Source organism: Parasteatoda tepidariorum, chromosome 3 (assembly GCF_043381705.1).
Source record: "Parasteatoda tepidariorum isolate YZ-2023 chromosome 3, CAS_Ptep_4.0, whole genome shotgun sequence".
NCBI classification, from domain to species: domain Eukaryota; kingdom Metazoa; phylum Arthropoda; class Arachnida; order Araneae; family Theridiidae; genus Parasteatoda; species Parasteatoda tepidariorum.
Window position 1 is genome coordinate 101,855,969 of NC_092206.1, and position 13,532 is coordinate 101,869,500.

At 30.0% G+C, this 13,532-nt stretch overlaps 1 protein-coding gene across 2 annotated transcripts in view; it reads right to left on the reverse strand.

Moving 5' to 3' along the window:
- Window positions 1-13,532, reverse strand: part of LOC107438862 (Na[+]-driven anion exchanger 1) — a 142,108-nt gene that overhangs the window by 68,264 nt on the left and 60,312 nt on the right. For both annotated transcript variants that reach the window (XM_043052758.2, XM_043052756.2), the window contains exons 2-4: window positions 6,806-6,901; window positions 4,702-4,854; window positions 3,167-3,305 (exon numbers count right to left, since the gene is read on the reverse strand). In XM_043052758.2, coding sequence (XP_042908692.1) covers window positions 3,167-3,305; window positions 4,702-4,854; window positions 6,806-6,896 — 383 coding nt within the window. In that variant the 5' untranslated portion in view covers window positions 6,897-6,901. The remainder of the gene's footprint in view (window positions 1-3,166; window positions 3,306-4,701; window positions 4,855-6,805; window positions 6,902-13,532) is intronic.

Genomic DNA, 13,532 nt, shown 5'->3' on the forward strand with positions numbered 1-13,532 from the left:
ATTTATACCACTACTAACCGCTCCAAAAACCAGAGTGAATGCCTAATAATAAATCTGATACGCCAAGAATTTGGAATTATGAAGAACTTGCCTGTATATTTTGATTCAATAAACTGGTCTATTTTCTGCCTCCCTTCTTACAATTTTTTTTTTAAAGTGAAAAATGACTTGTTACATCTGCTGACTCTTCTACATTACTGTTAGAAAATTTGACGGTCATCAGGTTGCCTTTGTCAACATCTGAATAAAATTCGAGCAAATAGTATTGTAATAGTAATGGAGAAAATATCAAAATGATGAAATAAACATNTAGCCTCCAACGCCTCCTATCCATGGCGACTTTTTTCCAGTTGTTAATCTTTATTACTTTGAGATCTTTAGTAGTGTCATCCAGCCATCTAGTTGGAGGTCTTCCTCTGGCCCGGCCCGAGATTCAGAAGGATTTTTAAAGATGGTGATTCATACTGCGTTGTTTTCTGGACCTCTCCAGATATGGCCAAGCCATCTTAATCTGTTGCTTCGGATGACCTGCACTATCTGTGGCTGTCCATAGAGTCTATATAATTCAAAGTTGTATTTGATTCGCCAACAGCCTCTTTCCTGTACTCGGCCAAAAATATTTCGAAGGATTTTCCTCTCAAAAACAACAAGAGTACGCTGAGTGTCTGCGTTTAGTGTCCATGTTTCACTTGTATAGAGCATTACAGGTAGAATAAGAGTCTTATAAATTTTAATTTTAGTTTTTCGACTGAGTATAGGCTTGATCTTAATTGCTTTCTTAGTCCAAAGAAACAGTTGTTTGCCATTTTAATTCTGTTGTCTACTTCTGTTTTTATGCTGTTTTGGTCATTGATCATTGTTTGAAGGTATTTGAATTCATTAACCTTTTCAAAGGTGTAACCATTTATGAATAAAGGATCATGATTTACAGTTGTGGCTGGAGATTCCATAAATTTAGTTTTATCCTCATCGATGGTAAGGCCCATATTTGTGGCAGAAGTTTCAAGAGCCAGAAAGGCCTTTTTCACAGCTCTCTCTGACCTTCCTATGACATTGATGTCATCGGCATATGCCAGTAATTGAACTGATTTATTCCAAAGGGTACCTTTTAGGTCTAACCCACTATCTCTGATACATTTCTCCAGAGCTAGATTAAAGAGCAGACAGGCGAGGGAATCCCCTTGGCGCAGGCCTCTCTCAGTTGAAAATGGTTCCGATAATTGATTTTGAATTTTAACCCTGCGTCTTATATCACTCAGTGTAGCTCTGGTTAAGTTAATGAGTTTAGTAAGGATCCCAAATTCGGCCATTGCTTCCAGTAGTTTATCTCTCCTTATGCTGTCGTAAGCAGCTTTAAAGTCTATAAATAAATGAAAAGTTTTGATATTATATTCCTTAGTTTTTTCTAAAATTTGTTTTAGGGTGTGAATTTGATCTTAAGTAGATCTTTGTGATCTAAAATCACATTGGTAGTCTCCAATCAGTTTGTCGGTAAAAGGGAGAAGTCTTGCAAAAAGCAAGTTGGAGAATATTTTATATGCTGTATTGAGGAGTATAATGTCCCTATAGTTACAACATTCAAGTTGGTCTCCTTTCTTAAATATGGGGCAAATGGAGCCTTCTTCCCATTCAATGGGCAATTTCTCCGTATCCCAAATTTTAACCATGATATGATAGATGGCGTTAAGAAGCTCTGGTTCATCAGTTTTTAGTAGCTTAGATGGCTCCACCTCCTCGGGCTGTTGCTACTCAGTCTCGGTTTAACACAATGTCGGCCTACATACACTCGACTGCTAATGGCAACACAGGAAAAATCATGGCTCTGAATTTAATACAGCTCTCATGATCAGCAAAAGTACGATGATCTTAATACAGCTCTCCCAGATTCTCACAAAACAGCAATGAATTGACTAGTGTTAATTCATTGAATTCTATCACAGATATACTTCTGGTGGGGGAGTACTGTAGTGTGTCTACCACTACAAAAATACAATTCCAATTTACTAGTATATAAGACAAGTTAACTTGATTCTATGTTGGGGTACTTTTTCATAGTAGAAAGTTGACATTGTCGATAACAACACTTCCCACAATTAAATGAGACTTTGTAATAAGTTTTAATGTTTAAGTAATAATTTTAAGTTTTGTATTAATTTAATTTAATGTACTGCCCACAGAACAAAATACATTTTTAAAAAAAGGCATCATAATTAAAAAATAGCATATTTTTTAGCAATTTCTCTTTGTGTAACATAATTTGAATTTTCTTCTAAATTTAGTACAATAAAAGAAAGTAGCGCCGTGAGAATTGCCAAATTTTCAGTGCAGCATATGGCAACCTCGGAGGACAAACTGCAGCACTTTTTTTAACCCTCTAGTGCACTCCTTTTCTTTAGGAAAATCGGAAACAGATAGTCAATTTATAAGGCTACCAGAAGAATAGAATATATTGACCTGTCAAGTGTATTATCCTTCTGATGCATAAGAAGTATTTATTTTAATTACAAATGATATTCACAAAACAGTAAATGTATGGATGGTTGACCGTGTAAAGCTAAGCACCGATGGCTCTACAGGTTAAAATTTGTTGTAAAACTTTCGAGCTACTATTTCCGATCGATTTTTATGCCTAAGCTTAAAAAAGGGAGCCATCAAATATTATTATACTTGTAGTATTTTCAATATAATGCCTTTTTTCACTTTAAATTCCAATAAAAAAAATTACATATGAAATTGGAAGACTCCTCAAGCATGCTATGCTCTGCAACCCAAAATATAATGAAGGTGATATTTCACACAAATATAGCCAAATAAGGAATAAATCTAAAAACATTGCCAATCTTATAACTTATTCATGTTGCGATATTAATTTTCTGTAATTTGTTTTAGGTTCCCAACCAGTTAGAATTTAAAAATTACCAGATCCTCTTATGAAAGGTAAAATCACAAAAAAATTTAAACATAAATTACATTGATAAAACTTCTGTTCACACATTATCTCGTAGGCATAACATAAATGGGGGGGATGTATTGGAAGTTTTCTAAATTCCTTCCGGTTTTAAGAATCTTGTTATAGTTTAGATTCAGTCAAGGACCCATAAAAAGAGAAAGAAAGTTGAATGAAAGCAAAAGATTAATAACATTAACACTAGAAAAGGTTAGAGACCTGGCAGTTTCCCTCCACTCCATTTCGTCCCCCTCGTAGTGGAGTTCTTCCATCTCACTGAAGAGGGGGTGAGATTCATGAAGGCCATCATCTTCACCTTCACCAAGGATGAAGTGAACTCTCTCAGCAGGTGGGGTGACTGGAAAGAACAGAGTTTTGCTTTAAAAAAAATAAAGACAACACATGATTAGCTAAGTTAACCAAAAAAAGTAAGTATTGGCCTCCTCTCAAGATTAGAAGAAATTGTTTTTCCCAACCAGTTTTAGGGACAAAGATATTCCTCTTCACACAGAATAAGGCAAAACTCTTTACATAATAGAATAGATCAAAAATCTCTTCTCGATACAAAGATTAGGACGTTTGTTATAATAGCTAGCAAAGCAAAACAACATTTATTTAATTACTGTAATTATCGTATTTATTAATTGTAATTGAATATTAACGACAAAAGCCAACTGAGGTACACAACTTTCACGTTAGGAAATCTGGCCACTAAAGATCACACAGAATGTAAATATCACTGACAGTTTGTAATCATAGGATTAGCTAATAGCTTTCAATATCTGATTAAAGAAAAAATACTGCAGTGTTGTTTGTTTAATTTCTATTAATATTCATCTTCCTCAAGAATATTAAAGTTATTATTATTTTTTTCAAAACGAATGAGAATTTCAAAAACTATGATAAAAAACAAAACTTACATTACAATAAAACTCTGAACTTAAACATACTTTGTGAGATAAATAATAACTTTTTTTAAAAGACACTGATAGACAAAACAATGACAATAGTATTCAGGCTTCATTTTAACTCATATTTAAAAACTTAATTTACACAATAAAAAATCTTAGTAAAACATTAAAGAATTAAAACATTGAGCCCCTTCTTCTAATTAAATGAGTGGGGTCTCATGTTTTCTGCTGATGGGCTGTTATATTTCAGAAATTCTGCATTATGTATTAATAAAAGCTATTATATAATGAAATACACACTACTATTACAGTGTGTAACCACTGAGTTATTAACAGAATATGTTTCATAGCAGAAACATAATCTAATCTTAAAAATAGATATTTCACACAAAACAGTAGTGAATTAAAATGGCTATACTACATAATAGGTCAAAATGCTTCGTGGGTTTACTATGAAACATGTAACAAATGTATTCATTAAAGCTGTATATATACATGCAGAAAAGATTAAGTTTTGAATAATCTGTAATATAGATTGAGTCATGTAATTTAATGTATATAGATTAAGTAAGTTTTGAATGGTTGGAGCTGGAAGTCTAATCATCATCGTTTCTGCAGAAACAAAATTGGCAGTAAAACAACGCTCTCAATAACACATTTTTGATTATAATGGTGGATCAGTTGCATTTCTATTAGTACAGACAATGCATTACTGCTTTGGCCCTCGCGTTCCCCGGATCAATGAAAGTTTTTCCGACAGGTGTTTGTAAAAGATCATATGTATTTGACATGTGAAATATGACAGTTTGAAAAAATAAAAGAAGTTGAGTTGAAAGTGCTCACCAGGCCTGTGTATGTCATGAGGGTATTCCACGGACGTTCCATCTTCTTTCTTCTTATGACCATTTTTATGATGGTGCCTATGTCTTCTGTGATGACTCCGCCTGTGGTAACCAGGAACATGTAAGCCTACGTAGACTGTATGAGCTCTGTGGCCTGGAAATAAAGTTAATTGAACCAGAGAATAACTGTCAATCGCAGAAATGAAAAGAAAAAATCTTTCTCCTTTTTATGGTAGATAAAATAACTAAAATTTGATTTTCAAAAGGAAATTTTGTTTACTTTTATAGTTGTTTTCCCAATTCAATTCAATAAATATATATATAGATTAAATATTTAAAATGTAGCAAAAGAAAAAATCATTTCAAGATTCCCTTTCACTGTTTTTTTTTCCTTATACATATGATTAAAATACATATGATTAAATAAAACAATATAATTTTTTTAAAGAAAAATATTCACTCTTAATTTTAAAATATATTTTTGTTATATTATCAAAAATAATGAGAATGCACAAAAAAAAAAAAAAGCCTTCAAATAAAAACACTATTCAAAATAATAAAATTAGATTAGATTAGGAATTATGTTCTGAATAAATGTAGATACTAAGTATTAAATTATAGTAAAAAAAATATATATANGAACCAGAGAATAACTGTCAATCGCAGAAATGAAAAGAAAAAATCTTTCTCCTTTTTATGGTAGATAAAATAACTAAAATTTGATTTTCAAAAGGAAATTTTGTTTACTTTTATAGTTGTTTTCCCAATTCAATTCAATAAATATATATATAGATTAAATATTTAAAATGTAGCAAAAGAAAAAATCATTTCAAGATTCCCTTTCACTGTTTTTTTTTCCTTATACATATGATTAAGATACATATGATTAAATAAAACAATATAATTTTTTTAAAGAAAAATATTCAATCTTAATTTTAAAATATTTTTTTGTTATATTATCAAAAATAATGATAATGCACAAAAAAAAAAAAATAATAAGCCTTCAAATAAAAACACTATTCAAAATAATAAAATTAGATTAGGAATTATGTTCTGAATAAATGTAGATACTAAGTATTAAATTATAGTAAAAAAAAAAAAATCTATTTTTAACACTAAAGTCTAAAACTATATTTAATGATGATAAGACCCTATTCTTGAGATTTCATAAAATTAAAATTTCATTCAAATAAGTGCAAAGTAACAATTATACTTACCAACAGACTAAAATTCTATAAGATTAAATTAGAGTCTACAATACAAATAAAAAGACATAACAATTACAAGGTTGGATTTTTTTTAAATGCTTTGTAAAATATCTTGGGGGGAAAAAAAAAAACGCTAATTTCATTTGGAGCCTAATAATTCATAAATCAGAGGATAAAAAAAAATATCCAGGAATAGCTTTTAAGTTTTTTACTTTAATTAGATTATTTTCTAGATATCACAAGAAATTTTTAATCTCTGCAACTATGGCAAATTTTTAAAATTATAATTTTCTTAAAAAAGATTAATATATATATTTATACGTTTTTTGCGTTATTTTAAATATATTTATACGTTATTTTAAATATCGTCAAGTCTTGATAAATTAAAATAATGGGATTTTATTCTTTTAAAAATAATAATTTAAATAGTTTAATAGTATATTTTTTGGCAATGAAACGAAGTAAAGAGAGATTAAACATTTTCAGTAAGAATTATACACTTACACGCTTTTGGAAGAGTGCGGAAAAAAAAAAAATTTATACGTTCCTTATACGCGAAAGAAGCCTTGAGAAAAAAAAACAAAACATAAACTGAACTTTGAACATAAAAATTTTAATACTTTAAAAGCGCCATCTGTATTACTTAAAAGGTAATAAAAACTCAAGTTATTCACGGATTCAAATCATTATAAAAAAGGCAAGGAGACATGGACAATCTGAGAAATGCAGAGAGAAAACTCTAATAAAAAAAAAAATAATAATTTTTTCTTAAAATACTCGATTAAAATAAATCTCAGAATTAAGTTTGATTCAAATTTAATGGGATATCGTTTGTATGTTTAATGCTTGGCCAAAGAATAATTTGTTCGCCAAGGTTTAATGTTAGTAAAAACTTACCTTCAAAATCTTTGTCTGTGTAGCTGTGGTGAGCAGCCCGAGCGCCGGGGTCACGGGGCGCTTCGTCTAATGATCCGCCGGGGGGATTCATTCTGCCTGGAAAGAAAATCCTTACATAAAACCACAAAGTGACTCTGAAAATTATACAGATTAAACAATCCCAATAAATTCTTTTGACTATTCGTCCCCTCGACTAAAAAGACCTGAGGATGAGATAAATAAAAGCCTCCGATCACTCGTTACGAAGTTTTTCGACTTCACCTCAACAACGTGAGAGGAAACTGCGTCAATGGGGGGTGTGCACATGTAAACAAGCCCCCACTTCTTAAATGGACAGCACATAAGGTGCTTAAGTTTTTGTCAGTCTACGTATTTAGGCATTGATTTCATAGCTAAACGGGACAAAAAAAATTTTTTTTATTGAATTTTCTAGAAGCTATAAACATTTAGGCCGAATGATGGAAGGAAAAATGATGTATATTTATTCAATTCGTGTCGTTGTGCCCGAATTTAATTAAATATTTACTCGAACATCATTATATAGCTAGTNAAACAATGTGTCATTTTTCTTCCTTTCTTCTATAAATATTTTTTCATTCGAATTAAATAATTCATTCCAATATTTCATAGAACATGAATTTTCCCATTATATAACAACTTTTTTAAAGGGGACATATTAAATTTTTTTTACATAATATTTTTAATCATTGCGATTTAAGTTTGACAAAAAAAAAGAAAAAAAAATAACAGCATAATTTCCTCCGCTTGACTTTATTTTATTGACAAGTAACCAAACAGCATTAGAAATGTTGATCTAGATATAAAAGCAATTATGTAGTTAAGAGTAAGATGAAAAAAAATAAATAAAGGGGAAGACACAAGATTTTTTTCGTATTTGAATTTAAAAATCCCAAACATAATCCATTTGAGAAACATGAAACTCAATAAATGATCCTTCTGATATTAGAAACTTTCCTCCCTCCCTTTTATTTCCACTTTAAAGTCCGACGCCTGCAGACTATACTCTTATGAATTGTTGCCGAATGTGGTTCTGTCGGTTAAATTATATTTTAAATAAGAGAGACCATGAGTCACGACACATTATGCCTAGACTTTGATTTGAGCAATAACATTTTGAAGTGTGTAAAAAAGATACACATCAAATTAGGTTCATTTATTTCACTATATATAAAATGTTTTGGTGTTTCTCAGCTCTTCAGTGAAAGTTTTTTTATATTAAAGTCACAGAATGATTAGGTGATACTTGTAAGGTGAATGTTAATCTATGAAGGATTCCTAAAAACCCATTTAAAAGACGTTTGTCAGGCTTTTATAATGACTTCCTTCCTAAGACGATGTCACGAATGAAAGAATGTAATGATGCTTGAATTTTTACTGTACATCTTAACTACTTAATTTAGATATTTAATTAATTTCTTAGATACTAAATTTTTTTGCGATTCATCGAATTAAAGTAAAAGAGCTTAAGGGCCGAAGGACCAAATGCGACTAGACTTATTTTAAGAAAAATTACGATTGTAAGAGTTACTAAGTTTTATTTACTGCGCATTAGTTGCAAGTATATAAAACCCATAATATAAGATAAATATACAAAGAAAACAAAGAATGAAATAAAAAAGAAATAAAATATAAAAGTTATTAAAAGCTTTAAAAAAATTAAAAATTTATAGTAATTAGTATAATAATGAAAATTTATAGTATAATAATGAAATACATTTTTAAAATTTCACGACGATAATTTTGTTATAATTGATAAGTAATATTTTTTATAATTTTATTTAATCTTTTTTCCTTTTTAAATATTATTTCTTCTCTAAATTATATACTATTTGGAAAATAGGAGTAAATGTGTAAAATAAGGAACTTTATAGTTTGCTGTGTGTGTGTGTCTAAAAACAACGCCATTCTTAAAAAGTTATTCAAAAGAATATTAAAAGTGTTCAATGCTAATAAGATAAATAGAAATTAATAATAATCGACATTTGAATATTTATATACATTTATTCCTAAAATAACTTAATTAAGCATGTCATACTAAATGCTTAATAAAACATTTATAAAAAGGAAAAAAAGAATTAAAATCAAGTGAGACGAAAACTGTTTAAGGAAAGTTACTAGAAAAGTAAAATATTTTATAGTAAAAAGAAGGTAGTGGATGATTTCCGCTAACTTTTACGGAAGCTTAAGTCGACCACCCGACTGGCGCGACGCCAGAACGTGACATTCACGTGATCCCAAACGAAATGGGGATATAAACAAAGGGAAGACCAAGAGCAATTTTAATCACTCAGCCAGCAGGTGATCTTTCATCTCTGAGTCAGGAATGTGAAATAAGCTCCATCTTCGATCACAAATGTATCAGACTAAATAAATTAAACTGTAAATCTGTATATGTATAAGTCATTTAACGAATAACAAAAATTCGAATACAAATTAAATATGTATTAGAATATAATAACGATTAATTAAAAAACAGAGAAAATTGTGATCTCATTATTGCGATCACTGGTTACCCATTAATCAAAAAGTTTTTAGGATAAATTTTTATAAAAACCTCAGACATTTCGATCCAATGGACTGAATTCAGCCAATGTAAGTATCTTTAGAAGTCACAATTTTTTTTCTTCCCTCAGTATTCATATTTATATTAAAAGGCAGTAATTGGGTACTTCGATAAGAAGTGAAGTGATACCCCACAAGTGAAGTCAATGTAGGAAAATTGTGGCATTTGTTGATCCAATCAATCAATGAGGTTCCATACAAACGCGTGAAGTCGCTTACATGCATCCAATTAAATTGATTTTAATCACATGGTTATTAGGCACTATGATTTCTTGAATTGCAAGAAACCAGTTATGAATAAGTTAATATTAAAAAGAACATATTACTTTAAATTAATACATACTTAAAAACAAATTATGTAAAATGTGTGATGGCGAAAACAAGAAGAAAAAACTTAGACTGGAAAATCATCAACTCCAAGACATTCCAAAATTATCGTCTGCTTCTTCTAATTTAATCTTTTTTGTGCTGATTTTTCATGAATGCTTATGTTATTCTGACTTTTTCTGACTCTTACAACTCTTTAGTTGTAATTATGGTGTTGAAGTTCATCTAGACAATGAAGTTCAACGAGTTGAAAAATGTGCGGGCATGGAGAAACTTAAAAACAATATTCATTTTCCCAATGGGAATAAATAAAACTCCAAGTTAAGAATTTCATTTTATTCAATGGTTACTGGTAAAAAATAATATTTCATCGTGGATCCCCCCCCCTACAAATTCTCTTATTAAAACTGTGCAAATATAATTAGGAAGATACGATAAGATTGGAATCTTAAAATTGAAGTTAAAATTTTAAAAGTTTCTTTTTAATTCTTGATATATCTTCCTCGCTATAAAATACATTACTTTTAGTGTATCAACATCGACGCTGGTATTTATCAGAATTGGACAAAAATGTAACAGATAACATTTCTCGAATACAGAAATCAATTAGTACTTGGCTAATTTTGATTACTACTTTGATATGTACATTATAAATATGGGCATATATATCTTAGACATACATGTACCAACACGTATGTCAAAATACGAATGCTCATATTTACAATGTATGTATGAACATATGTACCATAATGTGCGTCTAACGTATACATGTGCATAGGTTCAATTTATAAATGTACAACTAATGTACATATATAAATATTGTACATAGGTTCAGAAATACATTAGACATGCATATATTACGCGTATGTACTTTAAGGTGGGTCGGAAAAAATAAGTTTTTCAATTTCGAAACTCTTTAGTGCGGAAAAGTTGTCTACTGAAATAAGAATAAAAACAGCATGAAAAATTGTAAAACTATTTAAAATTTTCTATTCGTGCATCGCGATTGAAATTAATAAAAACTTGAAAAAAATCATGCCTTTTCTAGTTAGCGAAAATTATCGAAAATAACACGCTTTAATTTGATGGTGTTAGTTAACAGTTAGTTAAACTGAAATAATTTCTCCCCCCCCNTATACGGAATATAATATATATTCCGTACTCTTGAATTGATTTATTTCATTTAGAATTTAAAAGCTCGATGAGAACTACTTACCGTGAATTTTTAATAAATGCATATCCTATTCATCATTTACTCAAGATATTGTTATTGAAAAAAACAGTCGAGCAAATAGTTCTACTCCAACTCCTGCAAAATTTTCTTTGATTCCGATTCCATATCCCAGTAATCACCCATTTTCAATCTTCCAGTATAGGACCAAATTAGCAGTCGCCGCCCGATCGCCCAATTATTTTTATCGTTTAAAATTTAAATTTAAAAAAAAAAAATAATAAAGCGGCTACTATTAAAAAAGCTACAACTGGCCTTTGGCCAAAAGCAAAATTTTCCTAATCTTGCCCTATATTCCGGAATATATTCAAAGTAACATTTTTCAATAAAAAAATTTTTTCCTTCTTTCTTCTTCTAAGTGATGGAAACATTTTACCGACTTGAAATTTAATAAATGTCATTTGCTCAGTCACGTGAGAAGAAAGTAATTTCATGCAAATTAGTAATCGAAAATGTTTGAAAAATTTATTGAAAATGAATAATCAGAATGCTAGGGCAAGGACAACAGATGTCGTGATAATGGATTTATACAGGGCTTAAAATAAGGCTAATTACTTTCTGAAAGGAATCAATAGGGGAGTCCTTCATAGGCCTTGAAACAGAAATATCCAAGGTGAAATAGGAAACTTCTGCAACAAGACGACACTGAACCCAATGTAGAAAGGAAGATATTGGGTGGTAAAAAATGACCGCTCTACTGACCTACATGTGCGCTCATTAACATATATTCAAAGCTTGACACATGATTCGAAGTTCAGTCAAGAGAGTGGAGGAGTGGTTGTTTTCCGAAGGTTCTGACGTCACATCTTGGTGAATAATAAGCTATACCTGCTGTGAGTTAGTAAAAGTTATTCCTATCTTCAACCACCGCTCTGTATGCTAAGAATGAAAATGGCGCAAAATGTCAACAGCAGGAAAAGTCACAGTTTAGTAAAATTGAAAAACGCTTGTGATCTTATTTGTTTATCTATAAAAAATTATTCCAACGTTGCATTACCTGGGCTCATCAAAATTTGTTATAATAATTTATTTTTATTGTTTTTTTCTCACCTTTATTTTACTATGTTTCTTTTGCAACTTTACGTTTTATATTTAAAATCACTTTTGTTTCCTCTCATTCACGTCTGGCAAGTTTTGAAAATGGGCTTCTGTTTTTGAGCGCTTGAAACACGTCAACCGTTATTTCCTATTTATATACTTTATATATTTCCTTTTTATATATTTTGTCAACTGTTATTTCCTATTTATATATTTATGAAGTTTTTAATCAAGTAATATCTTCAGTTTCTTGGCATTATTTATTTAATGATCGATTTTGTTTTATTTATTTAGTTTTCAATGGTCAGTTCTGAGAATTAAAATTTAACTGCAAGAGAAATTACAAAGCATCAAAAGTAGTCATCAATTTCAGCGGTAAAAGTTTTCAGAAATGATACTTTCTCAGAGAATTAAGATTTTGAAATATTACGGTAGGTGACCCTTTATCATTTATATTCCAGAAAACTTAATTCTACACTTTTAAATGATTTTTCTCGAAGGCAAATTTTTACGAGAGGACATTGATTTATACAGATATAACTTTAAAAAAAATATGTATATTTAAAATAGTCTATAAGAATATTGCTATGCAAATACAATGAATACAACCAATAAAATATGTTACAGGAAATAACATCCATTCGTATTTTGCCTTCGTTTTTACATTTAAAAAATGTATGCTCAATTTTCTACATTTATTTTTATTGTAAACATTTTTAAATAATTTTTGGGCTTGAAAAAAATAACTCCTATTTATGTTCAAAGGAGGTTATATGAGTATGTATATACACTACCCTACAATAATGGAAGACACTTTGAGTTTTGACATTTTAATTTCTCAAGAAATACTTAAAACATTATTTTATAACTTCAGAGATGTCTAGTTGATGCGATTTTTAATACTGAGCAAAAAGATTCAAAGCTTTCAGAGGTTTGGGAGAAAGACAAATTACGAAGGAAAATAAGTATTTTTTGTACAACCTATGCTAGAAAATCAAGCAATAAGCTTGTAACTTGTATAGATTACTTAAGTTGTTTTTTTCTTTTTTAACAACTGCATAATGGGTACAGGGCCCGATTAACCTCTGAAAATAGGGGAAGCATAATTGGATTTTGGAGCCCCCCTAATTTGAGCAAAAGAAACTTTTGATATTTTTCGCCCATAAACAGTACATTTTAAAGAGACAAGAACCATGTGAAAACTATAAGAACCTTAGAAAGGAATACGGAGATCTTATGCAATCATGTTGGACCCTTCTTTACGTGCTTTATAGTAACAAAAACATGAGGGAGTAGCTAGCACATACGTTAACAAAATTTAAATATTTCACTAAATTAAATTATAAAATTTCTTGTTGTTATACGAAAGGTTCTTTGCAAGATTAGTCTCTTTTTTTACGCCAATTTTTTTCTTGCTTCTTTTATTATTATTTTTTGCTTTTGCAAAAAATAAGAAATTGGGCCCTTAATTTCAGTCATTTAGGGGCCCCCCTAGAATTTTACAGGGGAAGCACTTGCTTCCTGTGCCTTTTCGGTAATCAGGCCCTG